This window comes from Mchenga conophoros, linkage group LG18 (assembly GCF_057382185.1).
Source record: "Mchenga conophoros isolate Kocher_MC1m ecotype Shallow Benthic linkage group LG18, M_conophoros_male_GT1.1, whole genome shotgun sequence".
In the NCBI taxonomy this organism is placed as follows: Eukaryota; Metazoa; Chordata; class Actinopteri; order Cichliformes; family Cichlidae; genus Mchenga; species Mchenga conophoros.
Genome location: NC_140543.1, coordinates 24609679 through 24625636, shown reverse-complemented (window position 1 = coordinate 24625636; position 15958 = coordinate 24609679). Strand labels below are relative to the sequence as shown.

General features: G+C 39.8%; 2 protein-coding genes across 2 annotated transcripts; one reads left to right on the top strand and one right to left on the bottom strand.

Moving 5' to 3' along the window:
• Positions 1-2502: 2502 nt before the first annotated feature.
• LOC146553856 (protein ABHD8-like) lies at positions 2503-9543 on the bottom strand. The gene is made up of 5 exons (XM_085254981.1): positions 9144-9543; positions 5733-6562; positions 5463-5633; positions 5094-5310; positions 2503-4979 (listed from the first exon to the last, which is right to left on the bottom strand). Exons 2-5 carry the CDS (start codon positions 6551-6553, stop codon positions 4767-4769), a joined length of 1422 nt encoding a protein of 473 aa, XP_085111107.1. The 5' UTR covers positions 6554-6562; positions 9144-9543; the 3' UTR covers positions 2503-4766.
• A 2146-nt stretch (positions 9544-11689) lies between these two features.
• On the top strand, positions 11690-13482 carry mrpl34 (mitochondrial ribosomal protein L34). Its single transcript, XM_085254056.1, has 2 exons — positions 11690-11849; positions 12862-13482. The coding sequence occupies exons 1-2, from the start codon at positions 11794-11796 to the stop codon at positions 13175-13177; spliced, it is 372 nt and encodes a 123-aa protein (XP_085110182.1). The 5' UTR covers positions 11690-11793; the 3' UTR covers positions 13178-13482.
• The last annotated feature ends 2476 nt before the right edge of the window (positions 13483-15958 follow it).

Below are 15958 nucleotides of genomic sequence, written 5' to 3'. Positions count from 1 at the left end.
ATTTTGTTTACCACAACACGCATGGGAGACGCTTAGCCAATCATAAAGCCACCCTGAGTCACGTCATAAGACCGCAAAAACCGTCTTTCTGTAACCATAAGATTTGACTTGACAGTATCGGTCAAGGGAATAGTTCACTTTTTACCTATAAACGATGGATATCATTGTATTTTATTTTTTAACACATGTTGCTAAGATGTTCATATTACAGTTTTTAATATAGAAAAAGGTAGGCTATTCATTCAGTAGGTTATAGAAAGTTTTGTTAAAGGGGTCCAGCTCTTCAAATGCAGGTAGACAGATTTCTGCAGTATCCACAAACATGCTAAACATACAATAAATGCTAATAAAAGCACTAATACATAAATACTACGAATAAATACACATTTATTACGACAGAAAACTATACTGTAACCTGGTGAACAGTGTACAAGAGTGCATTACAGTACAGAACAGTGGAGAAAGTTCCACACTGACCTCTGGACAGCAAGGACAGGGCCAGTTGCAACATCTGATGATCAGAGGTATTTCTAGTGAAACATTTTAATGTTTTTCTCTGCAATTTAAATCCTATAGTCAACGACAATACAGCAAAGACATCATACGAAGTGCTGAAAATTTTTTTTAGTGTCAGCCGTCTATTTCACAAGTTGAAATAGCAGCAAACAAAAGCTGAATAGGTTAAAAAAAGTTTTAAAATAATGTTCCTCAATTCAACAACAGCAACTCAGAGAAACAGGACATGGCCTCACCTTATTTAAACTCAAGTGAGTTCCTTTCTAATGTTAGAAAATTGCCACTTTTTTCAGTAGATAGTAACTCAAAAGTTATATTCAGACTGTATCATCTGTTTAGTTTAGTGTCTCCTTTTTTGAAATTGTAAATGCCGTGGTTGACTGAGCTTTCTTTTGTATCACCCTGACAGGATTAACATGTTTTCACACCATCTCAGTGGGGAGTGCTTACGCTTCCTGAAGTGGGAAAACCCCCATACTTTTGTTCTGAATTAGAACATGCCTGCTGTCTTGTATAGAAAGCATAAAATTGTATGATGTAAAAATGTGTAATAAAATCCTTTACAGCTGCTTAACAGACAATGCTGCAGGACAAGCTAGCCTGAAAGATTCTGGGAATGGCTCTAACTGCACCCAAATTAACTATCTATGTAATTCTGCCCCACTGTTCCATCTCAGCCAGCAAGTACCTGCATATTTGCAGAAATAAAAGACAAGACCACATGGTGAAAATAACTGGTGTATAACCTAACTGGTTATGTGCAGAGCAGCCCAGAGAGGCTGTGTCTCTCAGAAAAAAAGATGGAGAAAGTTTTTAGAATATTATCAGAATATTTGGTGCAGAAAACTAGTTTATGTTTGATTTTTTTGTGCTGTTGTTGTTGTTGTTTTTTTTTTAGTGAATCAGAGTTGTAAATGTAGTATCTGAATAGCTCAGAATTCAAGACTGCTGCCGTTATCCAGCTGGAGCTGGCACCTACCCTGCTTTGACCTCTCAGTGATGCAAATCAGCTCGTCCAGAAAACTGTTCCTAACCTATGCAAATAGGAAATAAAAGGAAGCGACTGCCTTTTCTTCCTAATTCAAATAGTTTTTCCTGCTCTTGTAGCAAATGAGTTGCGTAAAGCTTCACCCCATTCAGATAAAGCAGTTGAGCCAAAGAGGCGCAAGTAAATTTGATACGATTAACTGTCAAAAAAAGAAGAAGCTGAGACCCAGTGTATGAAATTTTGTTAAATTAAAGATTGGTTTTGCTTGAAAAATAGAAAATATTTTTTTCATTTTGATGCCAGTCTGCAGTTTCACAAAAGTGACAGAAACACCAGAGGAGCGACAAAACATTTTAAAATAAGATTTTTTTCATGACTGCTTATAAAAAGTGCTGTCCAGAGATAAGAAATGCATTTCTATGGTCATTTAAGAAAAAGAATAGGATTGAGCTAATATGTGTCCATTCAGTATATTGCCTTAGGAATATTTGCAGGCCCCTATTTAATAAACTTGATGAAAAAAATATAATTTTTTTTCATCAAGAAAAAAAACATGATTTTTTCTTCAGTAAAATGCAAATTGCCCACTTCCATTTTCGAATTTGTAATGAATCCTTATAGGACAAGTTTGTGATTGAGCAAAGTAGAAAGGTTGAAAAGATTAAAAAAGTACAGTAGAGGTGGATGAGTTTAAATTCCTGGCGTCAACAATTCAAAGTGATGGACAGTGCCAAAGAGAAATGAAGAAGAGTGTGCAGGCAGGGTGGAGACGAGTTTAGGAGTCATTTGAGACAAAAGGATCACAGCAAGAGCTAAAGAGGCGGTTTGCAAGGTCATGTGGAGGAAATGCAGAGGGTTTGGTGTGACAGAGGAGGATACTAAGCAGAGGGTGAGGTGTAGTCAGATGTTCAGTGACCCCTAAAGGGCGCTGCAGGAAAAAGAAGAAGAAGATGAGAAGGAAGAATCATATCCAGCACTCAACAGAGAAAACAAACACCTTTTAACTGGGAACATCTGATTTATTTCATGCCAGGAAAGGCACATTCATACACTGAATTCAATTGTTTTAATAGGCTATATAATGTTATATGCATCTACATTCAGGCAGTGCATATAATATGATTCCCTTGAATAAATGCCACAATAACATTAACATATTTTGTTAACCACAAAAAGATATAGCACATATGAGCACTGACAATTTATATATGCACACTTTTAGCATAAGGAGAAGTACATGTGCACCCTGTAGTCCATACAGTTTTACTGACCTTTTACACCAAAAGAGACATACAGTACTTTGCATCAGCAGCACTTGTTGGTTTTTATAAAGTCCATAGAGAATATATAATGTTTTAGAGCCGGTTCCATTTATTCCCAAACTATTTCTGTTCATTTGTTCCTGTTGCATAAATCCAGTCATCTCGCATCTGCACTCTCTCTTAAAATGCATATATAACAGACCAGCATGAAGAGCACAAAAGTCCCTTTTTTTGTTGTTTTTTTTCTTAACCTCCTAGGACCCTGCGTCCACATATGTGGACATCACATTTTGGGTTATTTAGACCAAAATACTCAATTTTGCTTTACAAGGTCCTGATATCCACTTACGAGAAAATTTTAAATGAATGTGCTCATATGTGGCTCTTATTTTTCTTAAAAACAAAAATAAGGTAAAAAAAAAATAAATCTAGTAATTCTTTGTTTTTACGTTCATCGGGCCCCAATATGTCCAAATATCAAAGAGAAACTAAAAATGCATGCCGTGGAAGAGTTCAGGTCTTAGGAGGTTAAGGGGATTTTTCGCCTTTGGCAGATTCATATTTGGGCTTCCTCTGACTTACATCCTCTGTTACACATAACAGTAATCTATCCAGTCAACAGATAAGCACTGTCAGGGAGAATCAGACTGTGCTTTTATTCACACTTTACTGTCCCACTATGAGACAAAGCAACATTCACGAATGAATGTCTAACAGCGAGCAGCACGTCCTGCTCATTCCTTCAGTCCGACATGAGTAGATATACAGTGTAGGGTGGACGGGGAGCAGCAGGGTTAGGTAACGCACACGTGTTTCGCGATCAGTTATTAGCTTAAGACAACATTTTATCAGTTTGCTGCTGTAACACCAAGATAAAAACAGAAATAAATAAACAATAATAATACTTACACACTGAGAGGAACCATTTCATTAAAAGACAATTGTGCTGGGAATTTATGGCAATATATTGCAACTGTCTGAAACAACCCTTGTGTATATATCTTTCCATACTCTGAACTCATGCAGGCTCTCAGTACTTTTTATCCTTAGGATAATATATATATATGTGTGTATATATGTATGGTATCGAGGCAATGGCTGTTAATCTGGAAGAGAATCTCTCTCGGCTTTGATGTTTGTTTTATGTTTTAATATTAACTATGAAATCGTTACACTTTAATACTGACGCATAGCATTTTTGATTTTGAGTTTAGTGCAAGGAAAGTTACTTGCTTCTGTCATTTGTTAATCAGTCAGATTGTGTGTCTGAGATGCTGTACACTGCATATTGTGTGAATGTGGTTCCAAAACAATATGGTACAAATATTTTTGTATGTGTGTGTTTCTCCTTCAATCATATTGTCATTTATGTAAGCATGTGACACAGTTATTATCCACATTTTACATGGACAGTGTAGTATATTTAATGCATTTAATCTATTTTTCCACTGTCTGCATTTAATCAAACACAATTATTCTGTTATAAATTGCTCTTCACCCTCCCTGATTCCTATGTTTGATGTTTTTTTTTTCTTCTCTTCCACTGAAAGCAGAGTTAAAATGGATAAATTAGCCATTTTATTAAGGTAGAACAGGAGCTCTTTTCTGCAGTACTTTACAGAATATATATGATGGAGGCGAGACGATTCCAACAGCGTTTCACGCCTTTTATGCCTCGTCGGTCAGTTCTTCACCACAAACATTTCATACACAAATCATGGTGCCTTTTACCTCCAGACTTTGTGTTGGTTTGCAAACATGGTGAGATGGAGGACAAACTGGTATCAAAAAGCGTAGCAGAAACTGACTGTGTATCGGCGTCCGCCCCTCTCATCATACGTCCTTTCCCGCTTCATCTCGGAGCACCAGTGGTCATCTACATCCATAAGATGTGACCCTGTTTTAAACAGCTCTCAGCCTGGGAGCCTTAGGAATACATGCCAACTGCCGAAGAATAGGCCTTCTCCTTTGCTCTTTAATAAAACTTTATGCCTTGATGGTTATTTGTTCACAGGTTTACTGTTTTTCAGCGTGTGAAGAGTGTCACTGGCAGCGATCGCCTTCTCTGTGTCTGTCTTGCTGCTGCCTTTTCTTGACATGTCAGGCTCCCATAGAAAGAACTCATGCAGGAGGGTGTTGACAGTTTCAGGACACTCCATCATGACCATGTGACTTCCCTCTTCGATTACTTTTAAGAAAGCGAACAGGAGGATCTAAAAACCAGAGCCAAAATGGATAATCTTACAACAGATCCGAATCCAAAGCTATGAGACAATAACTAATAAATGAAACAAAATAGCTCTTGTTTGGATAAAGGTGTGATATACCTCTGCCATCCGCTGGTCCTCATCCATGGGCACAAACTTGTCACACATGCCATGAACCAGAAGAATGGGCACAGTGAGCTCGGCATGGTATACCTCGTCCCCCTCAGGCCAGTACTGACCGCTCATCATGGCTCGCAAAACGAACGGAGACACATTGAAGGCATTGCCCTGCTTCAAAAGCTGCTTTTCTTTGGCACCCTGACGGGCAAATCCAGCTCTGAAGATTAGAAAAAGAAAGAAAAAAACTTTACCAAAATCTCTTTCCTGTACATTTTAAAGATAGTTAACATTTTAAGCAAGCTATTATTTATCTATTACATCTGTCTGTCACAGTGTGTCACTACTGTTTGCAGCATCACAGCATCTTACTTGAGGAAGCTCCAGGCCAGACAAGGTGACAGACAGTGAAGGACACAAGATGGCAGTTGGAAGATGGAGCAGAGGCTGGGCTCCAGAGCTGTGGGACCCCCTCCATTGATCATTACTACCTTATGGACCAGATCGGGATATTCGTGCGCCAGGAAGGTACAAAATGACACTCTGGAAGAGATATAATGGGGTAGGTACAGCATGTTAATCACTGTACGCCACTGACTTTTCTAAGCTGACCCGTAACACAAGCATCTCACAAATCCTCACCCATATGAGTGGCCAATAAGAATGTTGCGTTTACGAGCATATCTCTTGAAGATGGCTCGCAGGTCCTCCGCGAGGGCATAAAAGGTATAAGCTGCTGCAATCTGTGGCGCTGTGCTTGCTCCGTGACCTGCCAAATCTGGCGCAATGACCTCGTAGCCCAGGCGGGAGAAGAAGTCCAGCTGGCTGCTCCAGATGTCAAGAGATCCTCCGACGCCATGCACGAAGAACAGTGCTACATCCGAGTGCGTTCCTTTGCAGCTCGAGATCATCCTCTTGGAGTCTATTAAAACTGTGCGCTTGGGTTTGCGACGGCGGCGGCGTGGAGGCGGAGCAGGTTTATGTTCCCCAGGTGGTGGAGGAACTGGAGGAGGAACAGGGTTGGGGTCTGGAGAAGAGGCTATGTCTTTGTAGTCAGCAAGCTCCACCTCTACAGTGCTGCAAGGCTCTAAATCCCCATCCTGACACTGCAGAATCTCAGAGTGCAAAACATCCCCGAGATTTTCGATCACCAGCTGGCCATTTCGGTAGACTGTGATCTTCCTCTTGCAGTGGACAATGCTGCCACTGTCGCCGTCATTATTAGATATGGGAGAATCTTTATCATAACAGTCAACATCTGCATTGTTCTTTTCAGCAACTTGTTTTTCTGTTTCTATGGGTTGGCGCTCGGGGACGATATGCCGCACTCTCAGGACTCTCCCAGGTTTCACCTCCACATACTCAAAACCATCAGAGGGTTCTGATGACTCCAGGGGCAAGACTAGATTGGCAGTCTTCCCAGTCAGGCAGCACAGTATCCCTTCAGTGATGCTAGTCAGCATGGTGTTTCCCTGCAGGAACAACATCACACAGACACAAATAAAACATATCAGTACTCTGATGCTTCCTTTGAAATGTGGGAAAAAAATATTTTTCATGTCTTGCCCTACTTTTCACAGCTCATTTAGTGTCACAGTTTCAAACATTCAAGCATTCTAACTTGTTCCATTTGCAGTGCTTTGCCAATGGCATTGGCTGCACTGCAAGAAATTGGACCCAGCTTGATTCCTACAAAACTGAACCCAAGCTGTTTCCTAGCAACAGAGACACAATGAAAAGGCTTTCTTTATCCTTCATCAGTCCAGAGCCAGAAAGAAAGTACGCCAAAATAAAGGGTACTTTAACACATTTCCGCTCCGGTCCATTCGCACCAGAACCTCTCGCCATAAGAACAGTTTCTTCCCCTCTGCTGTTGGACACATGAACAATAAACGTACGACTGTTCCCACCACTAACACATGACCCTACGCTGTGTTCACTACATCATTCCATGTTTGGCACTGATCACCACCTGCACTCATGCATATATCTTTCTACGTAGCACTTTTAATTCTTATTCTTACTTTTATTTTTTCATGTCTATTTAAGCGCAATTTATGACAGTATGTTTGCACTGAAGCACTGCAGCAATTTCCTAATGTTGTAAACCTGCTCAACATTTGGCAATAAAACCCTTTCTGATCCTGATTCTGATTCTGATTTCAAAATCAATAGCCATATTATATCCAACAGAGCTGTTGAAGTCTCTACTAACACACTCACCTCAGTGACTCACCTGGCTTGACATTCTGATGCATTCAACAAACAACTGCAAAGCAGTATTTGCACCACACACCATGTAAAAAACCTAGGCCAAGCTAGATGTCTGCTATTAATAACCCCTCCATTTCACAAGGTCAGAATCAGGATATATATAAATAGAGAACTCCAGTCAGAGGGCATGACTGTACACATGTCTGCGGACTGTGTGTCTCACGACAACGTGATAGCAGTTTTCCAAACTGCGTTCTTTCCAGCGGGAGATGAGAGCTGGTTTCTATGTTTCCGTTCAGGTCCAGCCACTGCTTGACAGTCTGCTGTCAGCAGCACAAACACACACGTTAGTGTCCCCACTTTTGATACAAAACACAGTTATCTCTAGGAAACACACAAGGCTGAGTCACATCTTCAGTAGCTGGTGAGACTTTATTGTTTACTTGTTTGTTTCCTTGTTTAAGGAACTGCTGTTGTGTCTATGCACTATGTATGCATTATCTGCACTATCATTCAGCACACTTTTGTGTGAATGCAAAGTGATCTCACTGGATGCAAAATGAACCCTTATTTTTACACACAAATTGAAAACCCTTGTAACATTTGAGTTGAGCTGCATTCGCAACTCATCACCATTTAGCATTATGTGCATTATTGTAGGATATTTGTGCATTCCCCTATATTATTGTGCGTTTTGGCAAAGTATACTGAGAAGTACAAAATAGTACATGTTGTTTACATCTTTATTGTCTTCCAATCATGCTGGGTGCTTAGTATATTTAATGATTGGTACCTTGACAGGTTTAAAGAAATATAAAAACAAAATGTAAATAGTGGGAATGATTATTTGTTGGTGGATGTCTGTGGAAATCTGACAAAAACAAATCCTTTAGGTATATTTTTGTATATTGTGCACGTGCCAGTTTTTCACCTTACATTAAAACAGAACATCAACACAAGAAGCAAAATCCTCCCCAAAGAGCAAGGTTATTACCATGCTAGTCTGCAAAAATAAAATAAAACAAAACAAAAAACCCAAAAACACATAGATAAAAAATATTCTACATGGCCACCGACAATCAACAGATCGGCACAAAACAAACTACAGCAGCACAAACCCAACAGTCCTCCCACTTAAATCTGGGCTTCTCTTCCTGACCTACAATTCTCCAATCCCACCAGCAGGTCTGGAACATGGCTGTGGGGAGCAATGTAATGGTTTCCGCGACATCCAACCTCGACCAAAGTCAGGGCTGAAGGTTACTCAGCCATGTTGAAGTTGTTTGTTTTGTGTGTCTGCATTGCAGAATATTTAGGTTGACAGGCCTGCCAACTCTTACAGTAACACACATTCGGTACACTGTGTGCTGCTGCATTTCCATAACAAGAGTCTAGCAGAGTGAGGCGCAGTCTGTCAAGATGCACGTGAAGTGAGTGGCCTATATTTTCAACATGAGACCGTTATGTTAAAAACGCCTGATTCACAAACATTTAGCGGCTTGGCTCCTACAACAACACATTATTATTATTATTTTAAACAATTTATACATCGCAATAAGATTCAAATACTCACAAATATACGCACCAAAAATGTTTATATAAATATTTATATATATAACAGCTTTAGGCTTCACAAATAGTGCGCTTTGAATGATACTGCTTGTATTATTCATAATCTGTTATTATTTTAATCCTGTCTCAGGCGAAATGCATGCATGCATCATGCGTGCAGCCGTTTATTGGCGCTGATATGCTGCACAGTAAACATCAGGTATCCAGATGCCACAGAGCAATACAAAAAAAGCTAAAACAAAAACAAAACCAAAAGATTTGCATTACCTGCAGAAGTACTGATGATTAAGGTGATGAGAAACCTACACCCAAAGATGACAGTCAAGGGCCGACCACACAGTATCGAGAACGGCGTTGCATCTGGCGCAACAATTTGTCTACGCTAGAGATGCTGCAAAACAGTAAAAGCTCCTTATTGGCCCAATTAGACCGTCATTACAGACCGCAGGGGGGCATGGAGTGAAGATAAAGCATGCATCCATAAAAGAGTGCCACTGGTAGTTTAATGATATACCCATTACGAAAACAGACGCCCGTGTTTTTCTCGCTTCCTCTGCATCCACTGCGCACTCGGGCCAGACCCTACCCAGCCCTGCTGCCCTTGAATCCGCAGCACCAGCAGCAATCTTCGGGTATTTTCGCTGCTGAGTGGCGGTGGGGAGGGCGAATAGAAAGCAGTTGTATATTGAGGAGGCCAATGAGAGGCGCCTGTTTGCTTGTTGCTAGGGCTGACAGGCCAGCAAAAAAAGAAAGAAAAAAAAGGGGAAAGACTGTGTGGTCCTGCCTGGGCGCTGAAAAGAAGACAAATGATAAAAATGACTGTCCGGCTAATTTATCTAAATTAATTGGGCTGGCACGTGACCACAGTCGGGGCTCTGCGTGGGGTCTTATTTCAAATCCCACATCTGATTGCGGACTATGATCATAAAGTGTCACCTGAGAACGAGTTATTGTTGCCTCACCACCAAGGACAGACGTGACCTTTCAGTTTTAATCCAACACATTTCGAGCAGTGCCCCCTTCTTGAACTCACATAGCAAATTGGTAGGCCTGCTGCTGTGACAGTCCAGTGCCAGTCACTGGAAAGCAATCTGTGACGTTTATTGGGCGGAGAGCCCGTGAGCCAACTGGGTGCTTTGTTTTATTGCTTGGCGTAAATAATCATTGGTTTATCTGTTTGTATCTGTGTTTTGGACAATTAAAATTCAATTTTAAAAAATTAGGCCTTTATCACTGATACTGGCCTAAAAACAAAACGTGCGTCAGTTCTTTTCAGGATTCCTACCGTGTGCAGATTATTCACGAAACATCATCACTGTAATCATAATGTACTGCACAAAGGGATGACTTTAAGCAACAGCTTGGTTATGGAAAAGTACTGAAACCGACTGTCAGTAGAGAGACCTTCAGAATTTGTGTTTGCACATCTCTGCTTCTGTGTGTATTGTCTTATCACAGGGTGGTCTTTTACATCAAAGGCTAGCCTGAAGTTAATGTTAAATGACTAAAGTTTTAGATTAAAATATAGCAACAATGCAAAAAGCAGACCCTCCAAAATGCAGGTGAATTACACATATAACATTCTAGATGGCCACCAGAGCACTCAACAGCAATTACACTTCCAGCTCAAGGAGTCCTCAGTCAGCATGCCAGGATAGACTATACAGAAACTTTATTATAAAAACATCTTCTCACATCTAAAGCTCACAAGCTCAAACTGAGCGTTAGAGTGAGGAAGAAAGGTCATTTAAGTGACTTTGAAAGTAGAATGGTTGCTATTGTCAGACAGAGTATTTCAGAAACTGCTGATCTACTGGGATTTCCAAAACATGGAAGAATGGCCTGAAAATGAAAAAATATCTAATAAGCGGCAGCTCTCTTAGAGAAAATGCTTTGTTGATGTGAGAGGTCAGGGGAGAATGGCTGAACTGCTTTGAGCTAATTGGAAGGCAATGGTAACTCAAATCCCTACTCTTTATAACCAAGGTATGAAGGAGAGCACTATTGAATGCACAATATGCCAAGATTTGAAGCAGTACAGAAGACTGCAGATTCAGCTAAGAACAGGAAAATGAGGACATAGTTTACACATGTTACCAAATCTTGACCAAAGCATGGATCCACCCTGCCTGGTATCAACAATTCAGGCTGGTGTTGGTACGATGGTGTTTTCTGGGCACATTTTATGCTGCTTAGTAAGAACTGAGCACACAGCCTAGATGACTGTTGTTGATCACTATGCCCATCTCATTGCTATGACCACTGTGTATCCATCTTCAGGCTGCACCCAGCAGAATAATACACCCTAAAGTCAAATAATCTCAAATGGCTTTCTTGAACATGACAGTGTGTTCACTGTACTCCATAATCACCACATCTCAATCCAAAAGAGCATCTTTGAGATGTGGTAGAACAGGAGATTAGGATCATGGATGTGAAAACAACAGATATGCAGCAACTGTGTAATGCGCATGCCAACATGGACCAGAAAAATGTTTCCAACACCTTGTTGAATTTATGCCATGAAGAATTAAGGCTGAATTAAGGCGATAGGGGGTTCAACCTGGCACAAGCAATGTAAAACTCATAACATGTCTGGTGGGTCATTCACCCTATTAGAGCAGTTAGAATATACAAATGCTAAATACCTTACACCAACGTAAATGTTGTGTAAAAACTTAAAAAAAAAAAAAGTCAGTCCAACGGGACCAAAGCAGTTGTACCGTGACTCAGAGTAATATCCAAAAATACCTCATTTTAATGTAACCATTTCTGTGGATCTTACACGCTGGGATCAGTAGGTGGCAGCATTCACTTTTGCAGTCTTTCAACAAAACCAAAGAAGAAGAAGCAGACCTGCCTGTGACATTCACTGCTCTCATGTCGGTGTCATCTGTACATTCCTAAATATCTCAAAATGAACATTATGCTGTCCTCATTTTCCCGACTGCGTGGTCTAACTCACGTGCGTAGGTAAGCGACTTAAGTTATTTGCACGCGAGGTTAACCCCGAAGCAAACAGTGTTTCTTTATGAGGCTAACATTGAAAAGCTAGCTTGGTAATCAGTTAGCAGCATGGCTAGTTGCAGTTAACCTGGATAGATACTCATGGGAACTTCTATTTAGTCAAGCAATGGCTAAACCAAACACTACTGATTTACATTTATAGGCGATGTTACGTTTAATTGCTAATAAGCAGTGTGGGCATGGGGAAAAACACAGAGTAATAATGTTTGCTATAAAGAACTTTTGAAAAACAGTTTTGGGGGGTGACTGAAACACTTTTCTGCTCTAATTTTTGCACAAGTTATTTTATCCGTACAGTATTCTGCTTGCATATGTTATGTAGAGGAGACCGGGGCCAGTTGTAGCGATCTGTTATTCAAAGCGGGACCAACTTTCTTTGATCATGCTCATTATGGTTGATCAGCCTACTCTAAATATAGGTGTTGTTTGCTATAATGCAAGATTTTAACATGGAACCTTTTTATTGTCCCAGGTAAATATCGTATTCAAGTAAAATGCACTTATAACTCAACACAAAGACTTAAAACCTATTTTGTAGAAGCTAGAACTGTTGTAAAGTTTCTGGAAAAACAGAAATGGATGTCTTGAATGTATACTCTACAATAACACACACACACGAGTGTGTGTGTTTCTTTTATGAAAATATGACCAGTATATTTCACGTAGTCTGTGAGCTATCAAGGAAAATGTAAAAGATGTTATAATTGCCCCCGGTCCACCACTCTTTAAGACAACCTGCACTAAATTTTGTTTGCAAATTCTTAATTAGCCCCTTTATTGTAAATATTGAAGCAGTACAACTGATATAATGCTGTTGTGAAAAAATGAAACCGTACACATAAACTTCATTATGATAAATGGATTTACAACTTGCACGACGTTACTGTATTATTGTGGCATAATTTTGAAATTAGAGTAACATATTTCAACAACATTTTAATCTTTGTTCTTCCAACAGCATTCCCACAGCAGACCTAACTGGAACCTCTTACCTTAGATCGTTCAGCAGCTGGATTGGTCCTGGAGCAGCTGCTAGAACACAGGTTTTCAAAGCTTCAGATACAATTTCTTCACAAGCTGAAGGTTCAGGAGTGTTTCAGCAGGTTCCCTGGCAGTACCAGCAGGTACGGACCCGGAAAAGAGGCACCGAGTATCAGCCCAAAAACATCAAACGAAAGAGAACCCACGGCTGGATCAAAAGGATCAGCTCACAAGGAGGCATCGAAGTGATTCTGCGGCGGATGTTGAAAGGACGGAAATCGCTCACACACTGAAAGTTCCCAATGGAAGATTTGACTTTAAAGAAACAGACCTTGGTTCTTATATGCTGAAGGTGCTCAGCATGCAGCAAAGAACTTGTGTATTGGGTTAACTGGTGTGATACTGGGTGTGGTCTGGGTCTGGCAGTTCCACAGTATTGGTCTTGAGAGTGTAAATGTGCCCTGTAGTTTTGCCCACCCTCTCTGGTCAGGGCGGTTTTGGTCAAAGTCATTAGGTGTTAGCACATTTGTGTGACTTCATTTCTTTTTCTTTTTGAGTAAACATTGTTGACTTAAAGAAAAATGTTCCTATAATAAAATTATTTTCCAGAATCAGCATGGTTGGCCTGAAAATGAAAATACCACCTTCACTTCTGTTAGTTTTGTCCTGTTTAGAATGGCTTTTGTAGAGTCGCTGTGCTCATGAGCATGATCAGTTCATTTGCAGCAAAAAAATAAGTCTGTGTTACCTTAGTTGACACAAAAAGGTATATACATTATTTATTCTGTATATCTGATAAATGTGTATTGTGCTTGAGTAAATGAAACATCACAACAGTGGCCTAAAAAAACTAAAGATTGCCCTTTGGTTTGTACCAAAAAGCTCCTTTTTTGATATTTGACAGATACAGAGGCTCAGAATTAACTGGACGATTGACTAACAATCAGTTTTGTGGCCAGATTGGCCCTGTTTCGTCATTAGTCCGTGACAAAATCACTAAAAAGTGATCAGATAACACTTCAGTGCAAATGAATAATGACCCAAAGCATACTGCAAAAGCAAGGCAAGAGTTTGTCAAAAGGAAACAGTGTGGTATTCTTTAATGGCCAACCCGACAGAGCATGCTTTCAGTTATTATATACAAAACCAAAGGCAGGGAGACCCACAAACAAGTGGCAACTGAAGGCGGCTGCCATCAAGACCTAGCAGAACATCCCAACAAATCAGAACCAGAAGTACTTTACTCTTTTGTACTCCTTGGTATAACTCTCAAACATGCATCTAATTTAGAAGGTCTTCATTTAGGCTGTACAAATAGTTTGTTGCTCTAAAAAAGTCCTCCCTAAAGCTAGGACATCTTACTATTTATCAAATAAGAACAACCCTAGGTTTCTCTTCAGCACTGCATTCAGGCGAACAGAATCCAAGCTCTGTTCAAACATTTCCCTTAACCTTAACTAGTAATGACTTCATGAGTTATTTACAAATAAAAATGTAACCATTACAAAAATAGTCACAGCCATGCCACAGATGCATTTTTAAGAACAGCAACTGCTGATATATCTTAGTTTACTTCAATAATGTCTTCCCCTTAACCATCAATCTGTTGACCCCTCTTGAAACAGTAGTTGTTAAAGAGCTTGCTGCAGAGTTAGAGTTTGTGCCAAGATTTAGTGCATCATAGCACAGCACTAGTGAAAGTTATGAATGATTTTCTGGCCTCTGGCAGGGAACTTTATTTCTATGTTTTCCTATTAGACCTCAGTATTTTACTACAGAGAGATTTTACTACACACTGTTGCTTTTACACTGCACTGATAGACTACAGTTTGGTTATGTAAATGGGGAGTCTTCACACACAAGTTAATCATGTATAACATTGACCAGTACTTTTTACATTGTACATGCTTCCCCTAGGCAACATTATTAGAAAACACTGCAAAAGTGTCCATATTTTCATTCATATACAGATGACACTCAGCTTTAAGCAACAGAGCTAGATGACACGATTCTAGTTAAAGACATAAAGGTCTGGATGATTTCTGATTTCCTGCTTCTAAATGCAGATAAAACTGAGGTTGTAGTACTTGGCCCTAAAAATCTTAGAAATATGGTCTGTTATCAGATACCTACTCTGGATGGCATTACCTTGGCCTCCAGTAACAAGGTGGTTTCATTTTTGACCACAACATGTTCTAGAGTGAGCGCATCAAACAAATATATAGGACTGCCTTCATTCATTTGTGCAACATCTCTAAAATTAGAAAAATCTTTTGTCAGAGTGACACTAAAACAAGTTCAACCATTTTCAAAATCAAGATTGCTACATATCACTTAAAATCCAGAAAATCCCATTAGGCTCCACCCAATCTTAAATCATTACACTAATCAAAATATAAGAGAAGGTCATTTATTTCCTTGAAAAATGCAATCAAAAAACATTCATGACCAACACAGACTGTTGGTTATAAATTGTTAATGCTACCCAGTCACATGCAAAGTGTTAAGGCCAGTGCGTGACCCACTTGCCACTGGGACACAAACTTCAATACAAGAGCAGTAAATGTCAGAGTAATGACTAATGTCACAAACTAACTATGTACCATTACCAATTTTAATTCATACTAAATATAAATATGCAGTGTTGGGAAGGTTACTTTTAAAATGTATTCCATTACAGAATACAGAATACATGCCTCAAAATGTATTCTGTAACGTATTCCGTTACGTTACTCAATGACAGTAACGTATTCTGAATACTTTGGATTACTTAATAGATTATCATGCTTTTTACAACAATGTGAATGTACTATTGCTGTGTGATTTATTACTATTACTGAAGGTCCGCGACTCCGAACTGTAGTAAAGGGACCTCTGACTAATACGGCGGGGTCCCTGTCGGCTCGTAGCCGAAAAATAGCTTTACTTTGTTGTGTGGGTCAACTTTTCTTGCGAGAGACAGAGAGAGGCGTTGAAAGGCTGCTCCAACGGAACTTATTGTTTTCGGAGGAAAACACGAACACGGTGTACAGTCGAGTCTTAATAGCTTACTTACAACTGGGCTCGTCAGGCAC

Excerpts from the sequence above, each read along its gene's own strand:
- LOC146553856 (XM_085254981.1), bottom strand. The coding sequence starts at position 6,553 with ATGCTGACTAGCATCACTGAAGGGATACTGTGCTGCCTGACTGGGAAG. Across the intron at positions 5,311-5,462 it reads CTGGCCTGGAGCTTCCTCAA|AGCTGGATTTGCCCGTCAGG; the intron begins GTAAGATGCTGT and ends TCTAATCTTCAG. Across the intron at positions 4,980-5,093 it reads AGGACCAGCGGATGGCAGAG|ATCCTCCTGTTCGCTTTCTT; the intron begins GTATATCACACC and ends TCTGGTTTTTAG.
- mrpl34 (XM_085254056.1), top strand. The coding sequence starts at position 11,794 with ATGAACATTATGCTGTCCTCATTTTCCCGACTGCGTGGTCTAACTCAC. Across the intron at positions 11,850-12,861 it reads GGTCTAACTCACGTGCGTAG|CATTCCCACAGCAGACCTAA; the intron begins GTAAGCGACTTA and ends TTCTTCCAACAG.